Here is a 23,167-nt window from a genome sequence, read left to right as displayed (position 1 = left end):
AAAAAGCAGTAGTATCATGTCCGAATGAGGAACTTTGAATGAAAGCTTTGGATCAAGTTGGTCAAGTAGATGCATTATTTCTTGATTTCTGAAAAGCATTTCACTCAGTACATCTACACTTACTGTTGAATGTACGATAAAATGGTGTAGCAAGACAAATCTGTGACTGGATTGAGGAGTTTTTGGTAGGGAGGTCATAAAAGTTATCTCGGATGGAGAGTCATTGTCAGATGTAGACGTAACTTCAAGTGTGCCCCAGGGAAGTGTGTTGGGTCCCTTGCTGTTCATAATGTATATTAAGTGATCTTGTGGAATACAGTAACCTCAGATTTTTTCAGATGATGCAGTTATCTATAATGAAGTACTGCCAAACAGAAGCTGCATAAATATTCAGTCAGATCTTGATAAGAATTTAGAGTGGTGCCAAGATTGGAAACCTGCTTTAAATGTTGAAGAAAATATAGTATCATATGATTTAATATCAATGAATCAAAGTTTAAGTCTGTCAACTCATATAAATACCTGGTTGGAACACTTTGTACAGATATGAAACAGAATGAAAACTTCCTAGCAAATGAAAACTGTGTGCCGGACCTAGACTCAAACTCGCAACATCTGCCTTTTGCAGGCAAGTGCTCTTGCCTGCGAAAGGCAAAGTTCCGAGTTTGAGTCTTGGTTCGGCACACAGTTTTAATCTGCCAGGAAGTTTCATACCAGCACACACTCCACTGCAGAGTGGAAATTTCATTCACGAGACAGAAAGATCACATAGGCTCAGTTGTAGGAAAAGCAGGTGGTAGATTTCAGTTTATTCACAGGATACTTGGGAAATGCATTCGGGCTACAAAGGAGAGTGACTCATGCAACCCATTTTACAATACTGCTCAAGTGTGCAGGACTTGTACCAAATGGGACTTACAGGTGATATTAAACAGAGAAGGGCATCACAAATGGTCATAAATTTGTTTCACCAGTGGGAATGTGTCACGAAGATGCTGGAAAAAAAAAAAAGGAACCTGAACTGAACTGACAGGTTTTTGAAGATAGACAAACTATACTGAGAAAACTTACTTGCAAAGTTTCAAGAACCACCTTTAGTTACAGACTATGTACATATGAGTACTACAACCCCCAATATATCACTTATACATGAATTGTGAGGAGATTAGATTCATTACAGCACGTACAGAGGCACTTAAACAATCATTCTATCCATGTGTCATACATATAGGAAGAAACTTAATAACTGGTACAATGGGGCATACCCTCCACCATGAACTTCAGAGTGATTTGTAGAGTACAGATGTAGATGAAATGTGATACATCTGACCAGGCGATACATTTCTATTAACCACAGTCTGATCTTGACAATCCCACGCCCACTGCAATCTTAACTCACAAAATCATTGGGCGGACATGGGAAAATATAGGGTTCATCTGCTGGTCACTTATGTCACTGTATTTCTCTGCTTGTGTACGGTATTACTACCAGTAACATTATCACCATTCATCTCTGCTCCACTATGTACTTTCCTTACTGCCAGTTGCATGCTCTGCCCCCACGCAGCAGCCATTCTCCCACTGAGCAGTGGTTGTAACAATTTTGCCTCAAGAGTGTAATTTATATAATAGGAAGTCTTTCCTGGATGTATTTGTCTTGAAGAGTAGCCCCATATGGAACTGAAATGTGGATGATAAAAAGTACAAATAAGAGGAGATGAGATGCTTGGAAATGTGGGGGGGGTTATGGAAGAATGCTGAAAATTAGGTGGGTAGATAGGATACGATAACTAATGAAATTACCACAATATGGCTAGAAGAAGGGATAGGTGTACAGGACACATCCTGACATATCAAGTTACAGTTAACATATGGTGTGTGTGTGTGTGTGTGTGTGTGTGTGTGTGTGTGTGTGTGTGTGTGTGTGTGTGTGTTTGGGGAGGAAGGGGGGGGGCAATTATTGTAAAGAGAGATCAAGGTTTGAATATAGTAAGAAGGTTCAAACTGATTTAGGTTGTAGTAGTTCTGCAGAGACCAAAAGACTTTCATACGATACTCCAGGGTGGAGGGCTGCTTCAAACCAGTCTTCTAACTTAAGACTATATAACAACAAGACTTATTTCATTCCTTTTCCTATCCGATATAAGACTGGGTAAACAAAAACCTGGCAATGCCACTATTCAGTTAGCCTTTTAAAACAACAGCTGCAGCTATGTCAATTAAGGTCGCATTTATTGAAATGGTCTACATAACTAGACATCTATGTATTAAGTGAGAATATTACTCTTCAAATAGTTTAAAGCACTGAAATGAGCTTGAGCTGTTTGCCAAACTGTTGCTGAGCTATACGAAAAATGAAGCGGACTACACAAATCAGCTGGGGTATAACACTTCCCACAAAATAAGCGGATATGTATGATGTTCTTGGTCCATATTTAAACATACTGATTCATTTACTTTGAACGAATTTAATAGACTTATGTTATTTACAATGTGATTTCTGGATGTAGACTGAGTGGAGCATAGAACAGGTTCAATATTTAAAGGAAAGCAGGAATGGTAACGCCAGTTCACAGATACAACAGATCCCCAATGGTGCAGAACTGCCATTCATTTACCAACTAATTAGTGAATGAGTATTTTTCAGTTCACTTTTAAGAAGTTTTGAAGATTTCTGTACTTAGTTTGTAAAACAAGCAGATTAAAATAACTCCTGTGTGAGATGGCAGCCACAGTACTATATCTTCACTCAGAGAAAGGTATTGCTGAGGTGGCATATGGGAGTAGCAGAATCACTAGAAACTGAAATTAGTTGACTGTCTCCAAATGCTTGCCAGCCGCTATCAACTTCAGTTGGCATACAACACAGAGTATTATGCACCTAGAACATCAATAAATAAAACTATTTTGAAATAAATTACAAAAACATTCAGCAGTCATTTATTTAACATGTCACTTCTGTTTTCACAAATGCAAAGCCACTAAAAACAGTTTGTCTGTTGATTCAGTTTGGCATCAAGCAGAGTGTGCTGGTACTGATTACCAACTTATGTCAGTCAATTTTTACTGATTCAACTATTACCATCAGTCAACTCGTCAAGAATCTTCTTCGAGTTTTCATATGGTCAACAGCTGTAGGTTGTAGTTTGCTCTCAAGCCCATGACTGTTTTCACACAACATTCATTATAGTGTCAGCACTGCAATAAAAACCAAGGAAAGTTTTTTATCAGTTTTTATTGACATGCCCTCTTACAAAAATATTAGATAATAAATAATGAAACATAAAGCAATATGTAGGAAGCGTGTCATTACCTGTTACCTTTGATGGACAGTCCTGTACAACTCTCATTAGAACTGACTCCCATGTCCAACGATTACAATTCTTGAACTGTTGTACAACATGACATTTATAATTCTGCAACTTGCACTATTAATGCGTACAGAAAGTGCAAGACACACAAGTTCATATTTACACATTTACGTCAACACTTTCTGTAGTTATATCTTCTATCACTTTCAGAAATTTCAACCAGCAGCTTGATATTTCTAACTGTAGGCTATTGCACACATTTGTAAAATATGTAGTCTCTATAAATTGGTCTTTTGTTAACAGTTTTAATACTCATACACTTAAATAATTTAATCAACAAAATATCAAGGCACTGTCATGTATGACTGGTTCAAGAAGCTGATATCTTTTTACTACGATAATCGAATATATGAATAAATAGATCCCTATATAAAGTTTTTTCTGATGCAATTGTATTACAAAATAATTCCTAAATTATAAAAGAAAAATCTACTTACATCAACATGTACAAATTTTATAACAAACAGAGCCAATGAATCATTTTCATCCATCTTAAATAAAAACAGATCAAATATGCTCCAAGAATTATGAAAAAAATAGTAAATAAAAAAAACAAGAAATATTTTACTTTGTCATTTTAGCGCCTATGTCTTAAGGTGCACAAATCTGAAGATATGGCATTTGTGATCTTTTGAAATTAACAACTAAAACATGTGTCAGTATTTTTCTACACAAATTGGTAATGTCAGTTTCTCAATGGAGAGGAGTATACATAAGACCATGGCACAGCCTGGCTTTACAAGCAACTCCCTATGCATATTATATTTTTCATCTCAGTCATGGAGATACGTTAAAACTCCAGGTTACATTAAAGTCACACAAACAAAAGAGCTATTTACAGTCCAATACATTGCAACTTGCCTTCATCTGGCTTACAGCTGTATATTACCTAGCTATTGTACAAAAATAAGCTACTAAAATTTATAATACATGCAAGTCCAGACAAAATAACTGATGCACAAAAATATCTCTGCAGTACGCAGAGTTCATTCCAGCAATAAAAAAACAGCATCAGGCTTGAACTGAGAGTTGTGTCTTCACTACACAGTACAAACACAATTGACATAATCATTCTAAATCACCATCCTCATAGTCAAGTGAGATAAAATCATCAGCTCCAACATCTTCTGTGCTTCCAGAGGCAGAGGATGCAGTACAAGAATGTATTCTCCTCTTGTATGGCATAGAACTCACATCCACGGACACATTCAATTCGGGCAGCGTTGTGGACTCCCTGTAAAATTAATTTAAACGTAAACATTTTCTTCTCTAAATAAATATACGGAGGTTGTCCATGAAGGAAGTCAAAAATATGCTCTGTACATAATGGTTTTAAGATAGTCCATACACAGTTATTTTATTCCTATTTTTAACTGAACAGCTAGCGACGTTCAGTAGCCATACGGAATGCTGCACTGAACTTCCAACAAGATCAAGCTCTTCCACGTTCTCCCATGAGTGTAAGACTATACCTCAAATGTACCTTCCCTAATCAGTGTTCGCTGTAGGGCCATTTCTTGAAAACTTAAACCAAGAAGGAATTTTCTTTCTGTAAGTGAAGGTCAGTATGTGTTAAATTTGAAGTAAAATGGACCTAACTCTGTGAAATTGTATAAACAACATGTGGAAACACTGTTACATATTTATTATTGTTATATTACTGCATGGTGACAATGATTACAGAACAGCAACGTCCTGTGTGAGATTAATGATTTAGTCAAGCAATTTTATCAAAGGCTCCTGGGAAGAAGGATACTGTGACAATAAGAGCAAATGAAGAATAGAGAAAAATTTTAGGAGAGATTTATGTACAAGACTATTTCAGAGGCATATGAAATATTTAAAAAGGTAAACCCTGACAAGAAACTGGAGAAGTAAAAATCCTTTTCACTGTGACCAAAACTTGTCCTTCGAATCAGTGAAATACCTCACCACAGTTGCTTGTGTCGCTATCATGAGAACATCAATTTGCTCTTGACTGTTCTATGTGGATATAAGGAGGATTTTCCTAAAATGTCATCAGAACTAACCCTACATTAGTATGCAATCCTGAAAATCATATCTCCATGTCAAACACATGTGGTAGTTGTGGTATCAGAAATCTGCTGTCACCTTAATTCCTTAACAGTTGATACAAATGACTTAGCACGGTTTGTTTGGAAAACTGTTACTGGAAAAACTGAAAAGTTCCGGAGGAAAACACTGTCTCTGAAGTATTTGAAGAACTTGTTGAAAAAATACCCCAGTTCTTAAAACACTGCTTCTTGGTAAAAACTCAGGGTACATATCTTCCAGACAACAAAGGTGCTGTAGATGGTAAAGCAATCTTAGTACAGATTGATTTCGCCAAAAACTACACTGCCAGATTTCAAATCAAAATTCAATCTGCATACTGGAACTCTCAACAGTTTACAAATCTTCAGATCAGTTGCCTGGACAAGTCCTGAAATGGTACAAAGCTATGCAACTGTTGGTTATGAAATATCACATGATAAATAGGCTGACTGCACATTCCTTCGAAGACTGATTTCTGTGATCAGGGAGACTTCCCCAGAGGCATCAACAAAAAATTTTTTTTCAGACAGCGCTGCAAGCTACTTTAAACAGTGTTATTCTCTCTGTAATTTAACTCACCTTCAGGAAGAATTTGAAGTTCTGTTAAGATGGAACTTTCTAGCTACAGGTCATGGGAAGGACAGTGTTGATTGTGTTGGCAAGGAACTGAAGAGATTAGTAAGCATTCAGTATTAAGTGGAAGACATCTGGTTACCGATGCAGATCCATTTTACTAATGTGTCAAGAAAGTATCAAAATCACTGGAGATGATATTTTGTTCTAAAGATGAAATGGATCAACAGAAACCACAATTTGATGCCAACGTTAAAGACATTAAAGTGATACCTGCACTCACTCTAAACACTACACTGAAATTGTATCCCCATGTAATGTGATTGACAAAGAGCATGCTTTGTCCAAAAACATGTTTCAACTTTAATTTTATGATAGGCAAATGTGTCCAGATTGAAACACTGGAACTACATTCGAACATTCAAGTATGTGCTTTTATAGTGATGGAGTTTATGACAAAAAGACAGCTAAAAATGTCATAGGACAAACCTTAAAACTTGACAATACTGAACGTGAAATCCGTTTTATGAGAAAAAACAACTCTGATCTCAAATTTGCACTCAAAAGTAATGAATGTCATCAGTTCAACTTTCTGACACATTGAAAGTACTTCCGGTTCCTGGTATTGATAATCGCCAGAGGTCTTCATTTCCTGGTGTAGACATAACTTATACATCATAATGTGAGTTCCGATAAAGAATACTGACACTGTGACACCAGTAATATAATTATTTTATATAAGTTTTCATCTGGTATCCGTCCCTTTCTGTCACACTGTCACCTTCCACCACACAAACAAAAAACGATAACAAAAAAACCAATGATTTCCGTATAATTCTCCATACATTAATACTTCATATGTAGCTATTAATTACTGAAATCACGAGACAGCGCATTTCTATAGTTTCATAGAACTTCAGAGATGTTTTAACTCAGACGAAAATTTCATTTTGTATGACTCCCTTTCCGTCACAGGAGTAGTATTTCAAATTTTTAGTTCAGTTAACAAGATATTTTACCTTTTACACTTCTTGTATCAGCCTTAGGATTGAAGTTACCTGTTAGGAATAAAACATTTATAATGTGTTTTAAGTGTTATTTTTGTAACAATACAGAAGGAAAAAAAACCATCCAAATGTCCCATACCGTCACATGGAAAGGCCCTGTAAAACCATTAGCTGGATAACACAAAATCTTCGTAACTACAACCATTAAAATGTACTGTGATCTGTTGCAAATGTGATGTATACAGATAAAGCATATAGAAAAGTAACACAATGCAGATTGGTAAAACCACTGACATTAAAGAATACTCATTTAATCTTTACCATCAAGAAGTAAGAATCCTCATATATAAAGGACAAAATTTGAATACCAATAATGGAAAACTAAATGGTAAATGGAAGGTCAAAACATGTCTTTATGAGAACATTACACAGAAATGATTGAATTTAACAGGTACATACATATGACGGCAAGTTAATATCCTACTTTAGAAACAGTAAATGTGGAAGTGGCATTGTACACAAAAACTGAAGTCAAGTCCCAGACTCTACCGGTTAGCAATATAGTGTTGAAGAGCTCTCAAAGTGATTACAGAAATTTTTTCAGCACCCAACTCATTGATGGTACGTTTCCACGTATACCACCAAACTGACCATTTCATATTTGTATGCAACTTTTTGACGAGTAACCAAACCACTTTCTTCAAGTTTTTTTAGTGGTAGTTTTGTGTGCGCTTTCTGCTTCGATTGTTGAATTACTTGTAGCGCTACAGAAATAACAAGTCAGTCATTGAGTATTGTGTCCAAACAAGGAATAGTCTGGCTTTCAGAAAATCCAGAAGGATACCATCTGCTCAACTGAAATCAAATTATTGTAACCATTCAGATTTAATGACCTACGGAACCTTAATCTCTAAGACATGGTTGAGGTGTGTGTTCACTAGTTGGCTCTGGGAATAGCATCAACAGTGGAGCATTGGAATCTATTTCCATTCAACTGATCATCTTATGGAGAGCAACAAGAGTTTTTGTTCCCTCTTGTGCTGCTAACTAGTTTGCCTGTTTGTACCTGGTTATTTTCAAGTTACCTCTGACAAAAGTAATGTTAACCAGTACTAAGCAGAGTGTAAATTGTCTACTTGGATGTGATTAATGCCACTATATACTTCCAAACACTAGTTGAGGAATAAATATTTTATATATTTTATATGCAGCTTAAAATTATTTGCTTGAAAAAACAAAACAAAAAAAGTCATAACAATGGGAAGGACTATACTATTAAACTGGCAACTGGATTTAACACACTCATACCATCACAGTGGTTGCTCCTTGAAGTGAATGTTAAGTATGTGATCTCTTCTACTACATGATCTTTGATTAATGTTGTGCACTGAGAGCCTGATATTTAATCTTCCTCAAAAATTAGTAAGATAATTTTGCAACAGAAACTCCAAAACAATAACACAGGCATCCATTAACAGTATTTAGCATTTTAAGAGATATTTTAAGAAATTTTTAAGGTTATCCTTTTTGTATTGAGACAGATAATAAGAATCATTTCAAGATACCCTACAAAATAAAACTAGAATTTGAAAACCACATCAAGTTCAATAGCAGCATTCTTTTCAGGAAGGGAAACAAATAATCTTCCTTGAACAGATTTAAATTTAAACAAAAACGTAATGGAGTCTTCGACTGAACTGTTAATTCACAGCTCACTACATCAGCTTGAAAAAACACAGCTACTGAACTTTGCCAAAGTTACTAAGTTGTAACCAGCAAAGTCAACTGAACAGGTTGGGGAAGTCAATATCAAAATGTTATTTCCAGGCAATTCACAAGGACAAAGCAAAATATCAATAATCAGTACACAAATTGTTGTGCAGGGATAACTGCGGCTGAGATTGGGAAAAACAGGTCGTAAATATAGATCCTCTCAGATGATTGTCAAACACTGTAATCATCAAATGTTTATTGCACATGGAAATAGTCACACACTGAGTTTCAGAACTCATTTCTTAAAAAATGATTTCTACCCACAGCCTAAGTTAATACAGGGAATGACCCATAGCAATTTGTTACTATTTTAAGAAGTAGATTAGGTGATACATACATACTTTATTTTACACTCTTGTGCATACAGCAATATACTAAGCTTAAGACCAGGAAACTGAATAGTGCAAAATAGTGAGCCAGTAACTGTTGCTGAACAACAACTTAATACAAATGTAAAAAAGAAAGGAACTGTAGTTATGATGGTGGTGGTGGTGGTGGTGGTTTGTGGGGCGGCACTCAACATCATGGTCATCAGTGCCCATACAAGTTCCCAAACTTCCCTTTTCCAGTCTCACCATGTCTCGAATGATGATGAGATGATGATGACAATACAGGTGATGAAAGGGAAAGCCACACCATACTTGGCAGGGTGCAACACAAATAAACCAGGAATGTGCTGAACTGAAGCTTGCCAATAACACAGAATGTGTTTGGCAACTGTGTGATCATTGAGTTACTTCTCAGATGGCACATAATTATGCAGCAAAATTCACCTGATATTATATTGTCATTTGAACTGAATAATATGAGTGATTTTCACTGAAAATCTGACATAAGGTTATCGGTTTATGAGTTTGATTCCAGTAAGATCATTCCACACAGAAATTGACCCATTTTTGCAGAAGTTTATTGAACATAAAATGTAAAAGAGAAATTAATCATCAATAGTTTATTCTCCAACACTGTCCAAAACAGTCTCATTATGCTCAGGTAGTAACCAACTCACGCTTGCAGGAACATATTGGTTCTGAATTAAAAATGTCATCGAGACAAATTTTAAGGCCCCCCAGAAAGAGGACTTCTTGATGGTTAATCGATAAGGAAAGGCTAGCATTTGAGGGCATAAGATCAGGAGAATAAGTGTGTAAGGGATGACTAAACCAAACGAACTCCTGGATACTTTTGTTTTTGAAACCAGCACAGTGTGTTGTCATAAAGCAACAACACATGCTGCAGTTTTGTTAAGTCATTTTTCTTACACAGCAACTGAAAAAGGTCTCAGCTGTTGGCAATAAATACCAGCTGCTGTGGATATACACCTGGGGAGGAGTTTGTGGTGTACAAAACCCTTTCTTGAGCCATCAAATGCAAATTATATTATCTGCAGACACTGGCCTTTGCTTGGGAAGATGTCTTTTGTTTGAGTTCGGCCATTTCTTCCAAAAAACTTTAATATTAAGGCACCATAGTTTGTCACTACTAACAATATTGCACAGGAATACTCAATGAATGAACAGTGACTTTAAAGAAGAACGCAGTAATAGTCGCCACTTTGATTTTTTGTTGCTTTTAATTAGAGCATGCAATACCTCTACACGCAACTTATGAATCTGCCTACTGAAAGGAAATGTCACACAAAGGTTGAATAGTTACTGTTATTCATCGAACAGTCACATTCATTATTAAAGTTTTTAATTTCTAAACAAAATAATATTCAATATGCCCCTTATCTTTTCATATAATCTGACCCTCCTTCATACAGATAATAACAAGATTTTTGATGATAAGTACTGTAGCTACTGACAACATTCCTATAGACACATCAAGATTGGTAAACAAAACTGTGTACATACTTGAAGTTAAACTGTAAGGTTAATGAATGAAAACTGAATTTACGGTTAATAAAAGAAATATGAACTGTATTAACAGAGTGGAAAGATGTACACAATACACTCGCCATCAGTGATAAATTATTCTGTAAAGTAACCTACAATTCCCAAAACAAGTATTTCGAAACTAGTTCAAATGTAAGTATTTGTAGGGATATAGTGATACACTGTGACTGCTGCTAAACATAGCAGTTCCTTTTCATAGCAGATCTTTTTAACACAGTGCCATTTGTAATATTGGCTGAAAAACGTCACATGTGATGGTTCGCTGCCATCTGCTGCTTGTATGCGGGGCACTTAAGAAAAATCAGTGGTCTTCCTGTGTATTTATGGGAAAACAGCTATCAGAGTTCCTCACAGAGACATGAGATTCTCTGATAGTCCCCTGCAAAGTTGCCTGAGACCTAGCATTTGCAGGATACCTAAATGACAACACATTTCAGTTATGATTAGGCTGAAACAGCTGTAACCTGTACAGCTGTTCACACTGACATTTTTGGCAATACATTACTTTTAAATGTGATATTTGTCAAAAATAGGGAAAAAAATTATTTAAAAAATAACCTTAAATGATAGTTAAAAGCCTGAGATGAGAAATATACAGCTTTAGAAAAAAAAACATACCATCCTTAACCTAACATGTAAAATGTTTAGTGAAGAACGAAATGCTCAATCATTTCTTGAAACTTAAAACTCTGGGAGCACAGCTTATACAAATATTACAAGTGCTATCTGAAACTTACTTGTCATCAGGAGTAGGGTCCCAAGCATGTAACTGTTGTCTCCAGATTCTCACCATGCCGTCCCAGGCACGTCGGCTATATTTTACGTGCTTAGGTGGAGTCCGTGGATCCCTGTTGGTACGCTTCTCCCTAAAGAGAACAAAGAAACAGAATCAACGCTCAAGGATGTGCTTTCATTAACTGCTATAAAGTGAAACTTCCTGGCAGATTAAAACTGTGTGTCAGACCAGAACTCGAATCTGGGACACACGTCTTTCACAGTCACGTGCCCTACAAGGGAAAGTCATTTGCAAAGGCAAGGGATCAAAGGAACAGTCTGATAAATGGAGTGGAAGGACAGAGAAATGACGTCTAAGAAATGGTCATTCACTGTTCCCTTCAGGTCGGTCTCACTCCAGTTCAACCATTCTTGCTTCAATCTCGTTCTTTTCTGTGTGGACACTCATTCCTCATTCAGAGTTTACTGTTCGTCATTCATTTGTTCTCCCTTTCATTTTCTTCTGGGTGGACTCCACAGCCTCAATAAATTTGAGGACATTATTCCACCAGGCTGTGTTTCACTCACTGTGTTCACGCTTTCTTGTTTTATTTTATTTTATTTTTTATTTACTCATCAAGTTCTGTAGGACCAAATTGAGGAGCAAATCTCCAAGGTCATGGAATGTGTCAGTACATGAACTTACAACATAAAAGTAATAACACATAAAAATAAATGTTCATGAATCTGAAAAAAAGTTGTCCATAAGTTTAAGTAAACGCTATCAGAAATACAATAAGAATCAGCTTAATTTTTCAAGTAACTCCTCGACAGAATAGGAGTGACCCATGAGGAAACTCTACAGTTTCGATTTGAAAGCGCATGGATTCCTGCTAAGATTTTTCAATTCGAGTGGCAGCTTATTGAAAATGGATGCAGCAGTATACTGCACACCTTTTTGCACAAGAGTTAAGGAAGTCCGATCCAAATGGAGGTTTGATTTCTGCCGAGAATTAACCGAGTGAAAACTGCTTATTCTTGGGAATAAACTAATATTGGTAACAAGTAACGACAATAAGGAATATACATATTGAGAGGCCAATGTCAAAATACTCAGACTCGTGAACAGAGGTTGACAAGAGGTTCGTGAACTCACACCACTTATTGCCCGAACTGCCCGTTTCTGAGCCAAAAATATCCTTCTGGAATGGGAAGAGTTACCCCAAAACATAATACCATACGACATAAGTCAATGAAAGTAAGCAAAGTAGACTAATTTACTCATCGAAGTATTACTCACTTTTGATACCGTTCAAATAGTAAAAATGGCAGTATTAAGTCTCTGAACAAGATCCTGAACATGGGCTTTCCATGACAGCTTACTATCTATCTGAACACCTAGAAATTTGAACTGCTCAGTTTCACTAATCATATGCCCGTTCCGTGAGATTAAAACGTCAGGTTTTGTTGAATTGTGTGTTAGAAACTGTAAAAACTGAGTCTTACTGTGATTTAATGTTATGTCCATTATAATTATCTGGGCTGTTATGCCGTGGTCGGTTGATGAATTTTGTTACTTAATGTTAGTTTATTTTCTACACGCCATGAACTGAGGTCATGTACTGCACTATTTGAAACCGAGTCAATGTTGCACACAACATCCTTTACTACCAAGCTAGTGTCATCAGCAAACAGAAATGTTTTAGAGTTACCCATAATACTACAGGACATATCATTTATATAAAGAAGGAACAGGAGTGGCCCCAATACTGATCCCTGAGGCACCCCCCACTTGACAGTGCTCCGCCCAGATCCCACATCACAGCTGTTACCAACATTGTAAATAATGACCTTTTGCTGCCTGTTGATAAAGTAAGAGGTGAACCAATTGTGAGCTACTCCCCTTATTCCGTAATGGTCCAACTTCTGGAGCAATACTGTGAGATCAACACAGTCAAATACCTTAGCCAAATCAAAAAATACGCCAAGCGTTCGAAACTTTTTGTTTAGCCCATCCAGTACCTCACAGAGAAAATAGAATATAGCGTTTTCAGTTGTTAGACCACTTCTAAAGCCGGACTGTACATTTGATAGCAAATCGTGTGATATAAAATGATCAATTAACCTTACATATACAGCCTTTTCAATAACTTTTGCAAATACTGATGGCATAGAAATAGGTCTAAAATTATCTACAGTATCTCTTTCTACCTTTTTATAAAGCGGCTTTACTAGTGAGTACTTTAATCGCTCAGGAAACTGACCATTCCTAAAGGAAAAATTACAAATATGGCTAAAGACAGGGCTAACATGTGCAGCACAATACTTTAATATTCTGCTAGACACTCCATCATAACCATGAGAGTCCTTAATCTTCAGTGATTTAATTATTGACTCAATCTCCATCTTGTCTGTATCACAGAGGAGTATTTCAGACATCAATCTCGGAAAGACATTTGCTAAGAAATTTATATGATTTCCTCTAGAAACTAAATTTTTATTTAATTCACCAGCAATGCTCAAAATAATTTTAAATACTGTACATATATCTGATTTATCAGTAACAGAAATGTTATTACTGTGAACTGACGTTCTATCATCGATCTTGTGCTGCTGACCAGACACTTCCTTCACAACTGACCATATGGCTTTGATTTTATCCTGTGAATTAGCTATTCTATTTGCATACCAAATACTCTTTGCCTTGCTAATAACATTTTTAAGCACCTTACAATACTGTTTGTAATGGGCTACTGTAGCTTGATTGTGACTACTTCTAACATTTTTATATAATTCCCGCTTTGTTCTACGTTATATCCTTATCCCACTAGTCAGCCAACCAGGCTGTCCATTACTGCTAGTACGCCATTTAGAATGTTCTAATGGAAAGCAACTCTCAAAGAGCATGAGAAATGTGTTATGGAAAGCATTGTATTTATCATCTATATTATCGGCACTATAAACATCTTGCCACTCTCGTTCCTTGACAAGTTTTAAAAAACTCTCTATTGCTGCTGGATTAACTTTCCTACATAGTTTGTAATTAAATATGACATTGATTTGAGTACAAAAGCCTTTTAGTGTTAAAATTTGTGCATCATGGTCTGAAAGGACATTCATCCTTTTACTAACAGAATGCCCATCTAGGAATGAAGAATGAATAAAAATATTGTCTATGACTGTGCTACTGTCGCCCTGCACCCTAGTTGGAATAAACACAGTTTGCATCAGATCATATGAATTTAGGAGATCTGCCAACATCCTTTTTCTTGCACAATCATATACAAAATTAATACTGAAGTCACCACATATAACTACTTTCTGGTACTTCCTACAAAGTGAATCAAGAACTCTCTCTAGCTTAAGCAAAAATGCTCTGAAGCCGGAGATAGGAGACCCATAAACAACAACAATTAAAAGTTTAGTTTCACTAAATTCAACTAATGCTGCACAACTTTCAAATATCTGTTCAGTGCAGTGTCGTGATATGTCTATGGACTCAAATGAAATACTATTTTTTACGTATAGAGCCACTCCCCACCCCACAAGGAACTCCTTGAGAAACAGCCAGCTAATCGGTAGCCTGAATTATCAAATTATTTAAGTGGTGCTCTGATATACCAATAATTTCAGAGTTAACATCTATTAGCAGTTCACTAACTTTATCTCTAATACCTCTTATATTTTGATGAAATATGCTAATTCCTTCTCTACTTGGAAACATTACATCCTCTGACGGTGAGCCCTTTGTTAGAGGAACTTCCTTTAAGCAGGTATACCTATCAGCTGACTTCAATATAAAAAAGGTGCAGCTCTAACACCAACTACTACAGGAATTTTTCCATGAGTGACACCACTACCACCACCACCCACTACACTGTCACCTATAAGCTTAGCCAGCCTCCCCTTCCCATACCTATTGAGGTGCAGGCCATGCCTAGTGAAACCCCATCTACTGATGGACCCAACTGGCACCACTGAGATGTGATCCATGCCCTCCGCCATCAGTGCCCTCGCCAGCCCCTCATTAACATGCCTAACAGCCGCATTAAGGTGAGGCCGATCATGACGCTGAAACAGTTGCATGAAATGCACATTAGAGCCACCAGTTTGAGTAGCTATCATAACCAAGTCACCACTGCCATCATATTCCCCATACCTATCGAGACTGTTCCCTGCTCCACCCACTATCACTACCTGATCCTCCTTCATAAAATTCTTACATAACTCCCCTATGTTTTCAGTCACCTGAGCCAACCCTGCACTAGGCTTCACAATGCTGGTGACCTGGTACTCACTCCCCAACACTTCCTGCAACTGCTGGCCCACATCTCTACCGTGGGAACTACCTAGCAGCAGAACCTTCTTTCTGCTAGGCTTTGCAACTAACCTAGGCCTCCTAATTGCTGAGGACTGCTGCAAGTTCCCTACATCTACAGCTACATGAGGCTCCTCTCCACTCAACTCTGACAGTTGGTCGTATCTATTGTATGTATGCAAAGTAAAACTGTCTTAATACCTCCTCTTCCTACTTCTTGCCAACTGCCAGTTCCCATTCCCCACCACCCTCCACCCTCCTCAGCCAATCTAGTTCCTCCTTTGCGCACTGTAACTGCACCTGAAGGGCGCAGATCTTACGCTCCTGCTCCTCTATTAACTTGCTTCTACTACAGATTCCACATTCCCAGGAGAGGATCTCCCTAAAATGACCACTGGCTACCCCACTGCATTCCCCCAATGAAAATACTTTGAACAAATCCCACACCGTAATCCACTACTCACAAACCTATGACAGAGCCCACACTTTTCATTCACGGTAAAATTTTACAGTTACTGAAAAAAAACTATAGTCTATGTTACCAAAGTTCAGTTACACCAGTAGAACTATTTAAGAACTAACAATAATGGTCTTGAAATTCTCTGCCTACTAAGAAAGCACCTACTTGTATTAATACTACTACGACACAGCCAATACCAATACCAGCAAAAATTCACAAAATTACTAGCTAAAACCAAAAAGTTAAAACGGCCACTGTAACACTAAGTGAAGTTTTATTTTACTAGAAAGAAAAATAAATGTTAGTTGAAAACTAAAGCACGAAATTTACTAAACGACTTCAACACAATGAAAACTCTAAAAAACACAGCGAGTGATTAAAAAAGTTTATTAAGTCATTATTTCGCCACAAACGGCATGCAACACCGCTGAAATCTATTAAATTTAATAATTGTATTACAGAGCACAAATAAGTTTGTCACTACTTAGCTTATAACCGCTACAGCTGCAGCGTACGCCGCAAAATGTAAACACACTACTGAGGCGCGAGGCTTAGACGAACGACGAAAGCACACTCACAAATAATAGACCACTCGAGTCAATAACACAGGAAGAAAGACTGAGATTAATGAAAATCCACTAATAAGTTACTTTTATGGCAAATATTTACACAAATAAACGTTAAAATAAGTAAATGAAATCTAAAATTTATAAAATATTAACGAGCTATTTCAATAGCAGTGCAGCACACGTGACATCACACCAAAGACTATTAATTCATTGCATATCCTGTTCAGCATCAATGGCTGGTAATTTATAACTTTGCTGTACTTACACATTGTATTAAAATTAACACACACACACACACACACACACACACACACACACACACACACACACACAGAGAGAGAGAGAGAGAGAGAGAGAGAGAGAGAGAGAGAGAGAGAGAGATAAATTTTGGTAATCCTTTCAAGGGATTACAGGGTAGTCAGACTACTTGGAGTCCATCATTCCACTCACAAATTTTAGTCTGAATTTCTAATACCACTTGAGTTTCACATATATACAATGTTTACTTAAGAAGGGAGCTTTACGGAGTAGCCCTCTTCAAAATTCTTGATAGTTTTTGGAAGTATGGTGGAGTTCTCAAAAAGACTGTGTAGTGATTCGGGAATTTCTGTGTAAATTCTAGAACCACTCAGCCTTCTACAATCTCGAACACAGGATATTCTAGATATAAGTGTGGGATGGTAGAATCCTACCTACTGTGCATCACATGTTTGTGTATGCAGGTTTACAATCAGTCGCGGAAGAAAGTAGACGCGGCTGTTGAAGGGCACCAACAAGTAGGTGTCGAGCAATCCATAAATGTGGTAGTGATTGTGTACGGAAGAACCATGGAGTTTATATGCAACTCTGTGCATATTGTGTCACTGACTATTGTTATGCGAAACAAGAATAGTACTCTTGTAGACTCTTGACTGCCTTGTTACAGGCAAGATGTATTTTCAGACTCTTTTTCTGAAAGTCATGGTGTCCAAGCAGACTTTCTTTTGAATGTAAAACAATTTGTTTCTAAAGCACAACTGTACGAGAGACTTGCTGTAAGTTACATATTTTGTTGAAAGTGAGAATTTGTTATTGTGCTTGAAAGTCAAATACATCGTTGATTGATGAAAAGTAAAGTTTATATGTCTACTTTCACACTTTAAGTCGTCAAAGCATTAGAACGTGGCGACCTGTGTGAAAGGACCAAAAAAACATGAATTTTCAGTTGAAAACGAGAAAAAAAGTAGTTGTGTGTTGCCATAGCAACCAAACACAATAAGACAAGGGACTTACCCTGAGACATTGGAATATGTTCAAGTATCCTATGGAGCAAAATTTGAATGTAAAATGGTGAAGACTTGAAAAATTCACAACAATAAAAACAGCAAAGAAGATTTTGACGTATTTGTCTAAGAAGAAGTTCGACTAGAACACTTCAACCAAAACAATCCAGTGTGGGGAGTATACAGCTCTCACACACATTGCGGGGACGCAGACACGGAAACCAACCTACATCAGACGCTGCCGGCACCAGCTGCTGTTCACTGGTGCTCACCTGCCGCCACATCCGCTCACCAGCACAATGAGAATTCTACGCCAGGCGAGTGTGAAACAAAACTCTATTACTTTAGTACGAAGTGATACGTACTGTTGAGTGAAAGTTTATTGTGTGATTATAGTATTTAAAGTTAGTTTTAAAGACTTACAAGGGGTAAAGCATACAAGAGTATGGAAAACATACAACTGGTTGGAGAAACTCAAGACCCAGCTACAACAATGAAAGTTAGCAAAGAAATACCTGACTCGGCTGAGTTGGTAAATTTAATCAAAGCTCAGGGTTCGACTCTAAGTTCGGTAAATTCTCAGCTAAATCCTCAGAATGCGACTAAGTAAAGAACCAGGTCTGTTAAACGCCAAAGTCGACTCTCAAAGTAAAGAATTTAGTAATCTATGCTGTAAGTACTAAAAAAAACGAAGTCATGGGTGCTTTGAAGACTGAGTTCAATGCTGTAAGTACTAAAGTAGAAAATTTAAAAATGGACTTAAAGAACGAGTTGAGAAATTCTTTAATTACTCATATAAATCATATGTTTACCGACCTTAGAATCAGAATGATACCTTTCAGGATTTATTAAAAAGGTTATAACTTAACATTGAGAACAAATGTAATAATGCAGAATCAGAACTTATTGAACAGTTAGGATCTTTAGAAAATGTGTACAATATTAGGTATAATGATGTAAGGCATGGGTTGTACACTTTGCAAGAGAGTGTAGATAAGCAGAATGAGTTAATGCCAATCATTCAGTCACAAATTACAGGTGTCAATACACGGGTAGACAATGTAGAAAGGAATTTCAAAGAGAAAATAGCTAACTCTGATATTGTAAATGTAATTAGTTTTGAGGAACAATTTGGGGAAACTATAGATTGGAAAGTTACCGAGGGACCGATGACCGTAGCAGTCTGGTCCCTTTAATCCCCACAAACCAACCAAAGTTACCGAGAGAATAACATCCGGGAATGTAGCGCCTATTCCTTCTTCTGAACTTAATGATACCAGGAAGGGTATAGATGACCTGTGGAAAGAGGTTAAGCTTATCCAAGATGAAGTAGAAAAAAGGGTATCTTTACCTAATGTTGTATTAACCAGTGAAACTGTGACTGATTTACAATGGGGAGCTAATTCAGGGTTATCCAGACAATTCCCTAAATTCAAGCCAGAATGAGATCTACATCTGACCTATTTTTTAAAAAGATGTAACCAAGCTTTATAAAAAAAAATTGGGAAGATTTCAAGAAGATCGAATTTGCTGTGGGGTACATTTTAGGGGAGGCCTCAGAATGGGGAACAGTAAATATTGAGAATTTTTCCTCTTGGGAAGACTCTCAAAAGAAATTTAAAGAAAGTTACTGGTCTGCCAGTGTTCAAGAAATGTTAATATCAGATCCATGGACTTGGGCAGAGTCATCTATCCCCCAGGGATGTTAACATTCTGAGTTAATGGGCAGAGTGACGACCGTTGGATCCTGAGTTGTTTTCGGTGTTTTTCAAAACAGTTTCCTGCAGTGAATTCCTTTAAAATCTAGAACTATCCTGTAATCTTATTACCCGGAAAACCAGATATGACTACAAAATAGAGAACAACATAAGAGAATCACAGAAATAAAGTGATATCTAAATGAAATAAACTGAATAGAGAATTATATTTGTGGAAAATCTAATAAGATGCGACTAGCTGAACAACTATATAGATTTTCTATTTTGTGTAGAGTATTTTATAACTTTTATGAGATTTGATATAGATGGTAGGGTTTGTATAACTTTTGAAAGGGGTGGGTATTGTAGCTAAAAGCATGATTTCCTTCGGGGACCTCAAAGGGTGAAGGTGGGACAAGTCCATTCTGTAGGAGACGATTTAACACCAAACCTCCTCCGGCATCTCACTCAAGTGCCTGAGAGGTAGGGATCCCGGGGAAGGGGGGTGGGAAGGGTTTCCTGTTTTTGGGGCTATCTTCTTTCTCTTCTTCGATCCTAGCATCCATATCTTTTTTTCCTTTCTTACTCATCTTGAGGACCTGTATATCTTTTCCCTCTTTCCATATTCATAAACTTCTATTGCTGAAGTCCTTACTTATTTCCGTGGTTACTAATAACCTGCATCTTATCTTTAGATACGAAGGCCGAAGAACCAGACTACACAAAAACACATCCACATATACACAAATATACACTTCTACGCAAACATTAAATTATAAAAGACAAAGCCTGTCACGATGTAAGAACCGCCAGGTGTTGTAGGAGAAAAGGTGTGTACATAGGGAATTATGCACACATATATGGAGAGTTGTGATGGTTCTACATTGAATATACATAACACATACATAACGAATAACTATCAAATAGTAATGAGTAATGGATAAAAAAGAAAAAGGCATGAGCAATGTCAGTGCCATAAAACCTCTGATGAATTGAAGGATAGTGGGATGTAAGTAGTATATATACAGATGTAATAGCTATTGAAAGTGTAGAAGTAGATACGTAGAGGAGGACTGTAGGGAGTAAACGATATATTAAAGAAAGAATGCGAAGTTTAAGATAGATCTATAGCTTTACCAGAAGATACTTAATTATGGTATACAAAGAAATGTATACTAGGGTAATGAATCGTGAGACCTACTCAGAAAGGATAAGGGGGGCGTACCTGGCATTCACTAGGTATAAAGGGCAGACGTACCTATGTGGAGATAGGACGATCTGTGGCCTAAAGAATAGAGATGTTTTGTAAGGGGCGTGCGTACCTACCAGAACGGAAAGAGGAAGTGCTCTCATAAGGTCAACCCACAAGCAAGGAAGAAGTGCTGATTCTAGGAGAAGGGGACAGTATCGCGACAAAAGTCACAAATTTTATACGAATTATTCTGTTAAGTGTAAATTCTATGAACAACTAACATTATTATGTTTCATGAAAGTAAATGAATGTCAAAAGAACACTTTCATTTCAATGGTTATGATTATGTAACCATTGTTTTGAATCTCACTATTAGAAAGGTTTTTTAGTTTCATTTAAATTCCACATATATTAACAAATGGAAACTTTAATTTACAAATACTGAATTGCAACTTTTTAATAAAAGTAACACCTCTTTATTTTTAATTACTGGTCATATGAAAGTAAATTAAAACTTAATGCAGACGTACACTATTATATAATTAGAAAATTGAAGGAACAGTGAGTAAAAATGAACAAGTCCCAAAAGGGGCCAGAAACCAATGAACTAGTTCCCAATTACAAATGAGTTTGCCTGTCTCGACTAGTTTACCGACTGAGCCACCCAGGCACAGCTTAAATTGCGCCCTCACAGCTAACCAGTTGGAACCTGGAACACACTCGACTCATTCTTGTGTGTGTGTGTGTGTGTGTGTGTGTGTGTGTGTGTGTGTGTGTGCACGCGATACAATAGAGAAATGGTGTAAGGTGCTTTTCTTGGTATAAAGACATAAAAAAAAGACAAGAGTGTTAAAATAACAGCATAGGGAAATGTGACTGGCTGACCCAATAATAAAAAACTTTGTTGAGCCAGTCACGCCGTTACCACATTAAGAGCACCTCCCTAAAATTTTAGGAAACATGCTGGGCATATCATATTCATTCGAATGTCACTTAAAATAGTGGGCAGATCTGTAGACAAATCTTCCAATTCTCACTGGTCTGAAAACAAAACACAGTCTAGTAAAAGTGGCGCACAGTAATCTGTATGACACACCTTAGTGGGTCCTCTCATCAGAGGACGAAGCTGTGCAACATAGTGCTCTGGCCTATGTGACGACAAGTAAGGAGGACATCATCCCACCTGCGTGGCTGGCTGGAGAAATGCCACAGCCACACTGTGGGCAAAGACACAGGTTACTGTCTGCCACTTCATCCACTCTCATTTCCATCGACACATGACTTTGTACCTCAACAGTGAGGTGATAACATGTAGGGGGATGGCTCACTGAACTGAGGATCACGACATGACCTCTTGGCTGCAGTATTACGTATCGGTTGAATTATTGATTCATTATTTTGAGAGAACTCAGTCTGTGGGAGCAAGCAAATGAAAACAATCAAGTGAGTTGTTGTTTTACCTAGTGTTCCAATTATTATTCATTCACTTCTTTTGAGTGAACCCAGCATACAGGTGTAACTGAATGAAAACAGCTGATACATTTGTTGCACTTTTGCATAGGGACTGAATTATTGATTCCTTCTTTTTCAAGTGAAACCAATCTTAGGTTTTTTCTGTCGGTTGAACCACATATTTGTTCCTTTAAACTGAAACCCCGCTTTAGGGTTTCAGCTAAATAAGCTATTCACTCATTCTTCTGAGTGAAACTAGCCTTAGAACTTTTATTAGTTTTAACTAAAGCAGTGGCATACAACCGAGGTACATCTGGGAGCATGCCAAAGTTAAAATAAATATTACACACATTTATTTAATTATTTACTGAATGGACTAATTCTTCTTTTCATCATTTAAAACTGGTTAATGTATTGCTGTAGTTGTATCAGATGTAGTTAATTAAGCCAAAGTGTCATTGGGGCTGCAATGCTGAACATTAAAGTTCCCTTAGGAGTATTGTATTTGTGTAAGGATAGGCCAGACTTGTTTGTTAGTTTTGGATTAAAAAACTATGGTGCGCCATATAATTGAGATTTTTCCCGTCAGATCATAAATCGTCAATTTGAAAATGACCATTACACATATCTTGTGGGTTGAAATTAATGCCATTAGAAATTACTGCAGTTACTTTTGTAAACCATCAAAGACTTAAGAAGAAAAAAGCAGAAACACTTACACCTTGTTCATAAATACAGCAGCTTTTAAAAAAAAAAAAACAACAACTTTGTTTCGCAAAATCACATCAGCTTGTTTGTTGCTACCCAAATGACCCATCAGCATCCAATT

At 37.0% G+C, this 23,167-nt stretch overlaps 1 protein-coding gene and 1 long non-coding RNA gene across 2 annotated transcripts in view; both read right to left on the bottom strand.

Moving 5' to 3' along the window:
• Positions 1 to 2,913: 2,913 nt before the first annotated feature.
• Positions 2,914 to 3,902, bottom strand: LOC124794939. The gene is made up of 2 exons (XR_007016630.1): positions 3,314 to 3,902; positions 2,914 to 3,198 (listed from the first exon to the last, which is right to left on the bottom strand). It is a non-coding gene; the product is annotated as an uncharacterized LOC124794939 (long non-coding RNA).
• A 10-nt stretch (positions 3,903 to 3,912) lies between these two features.
• The window catches only part of LOC124794938, a 55,019-nt gene continuing 35,764 nt past the window's right edge, over positions 3,913 to 23,167 (bottom strand). The window contains exons 3-4 of the mRNA XM_047258652.1: positions 11,412 to 11,540; positions 3,913 to 4,605 (exon numbers count right to left, since the gene is read on the bottom strand). Coding sequence (XP_047114608.1) covers positions 4,440 to 4,605; positions 11,412 to 11,540 — 295 coding nt within the window. The 3' untranslated portion in view covers positions 3,913 to 4,439. The remainder of the gene's footprint in view (positions 4,606 to 11,411; positions 11,541 to 23,167) is intronic.

The sequence above is a fragment of the Schistocerca piceifrons genome, chromosome 4 (assembly GCF_021461385.2).
Source record: "Schistocerca piceifrons isolate TAMUIC-IGC-003096 chromosome 4, iqSchPice1.1, whole genome shotgun sequence".
In the NCBI taxonomy this organism is placed as follows: Eukaryota; Metazoa; Arthropoda; class Insecta; order Orthoptera; family Acrididae; genus Schistocerca; species Schistocerca piceifrons.
Note: the sequence above shows the minus strand (reverse complement) of the source record. Positions and strands in the feature narration are given on the sequence as shown.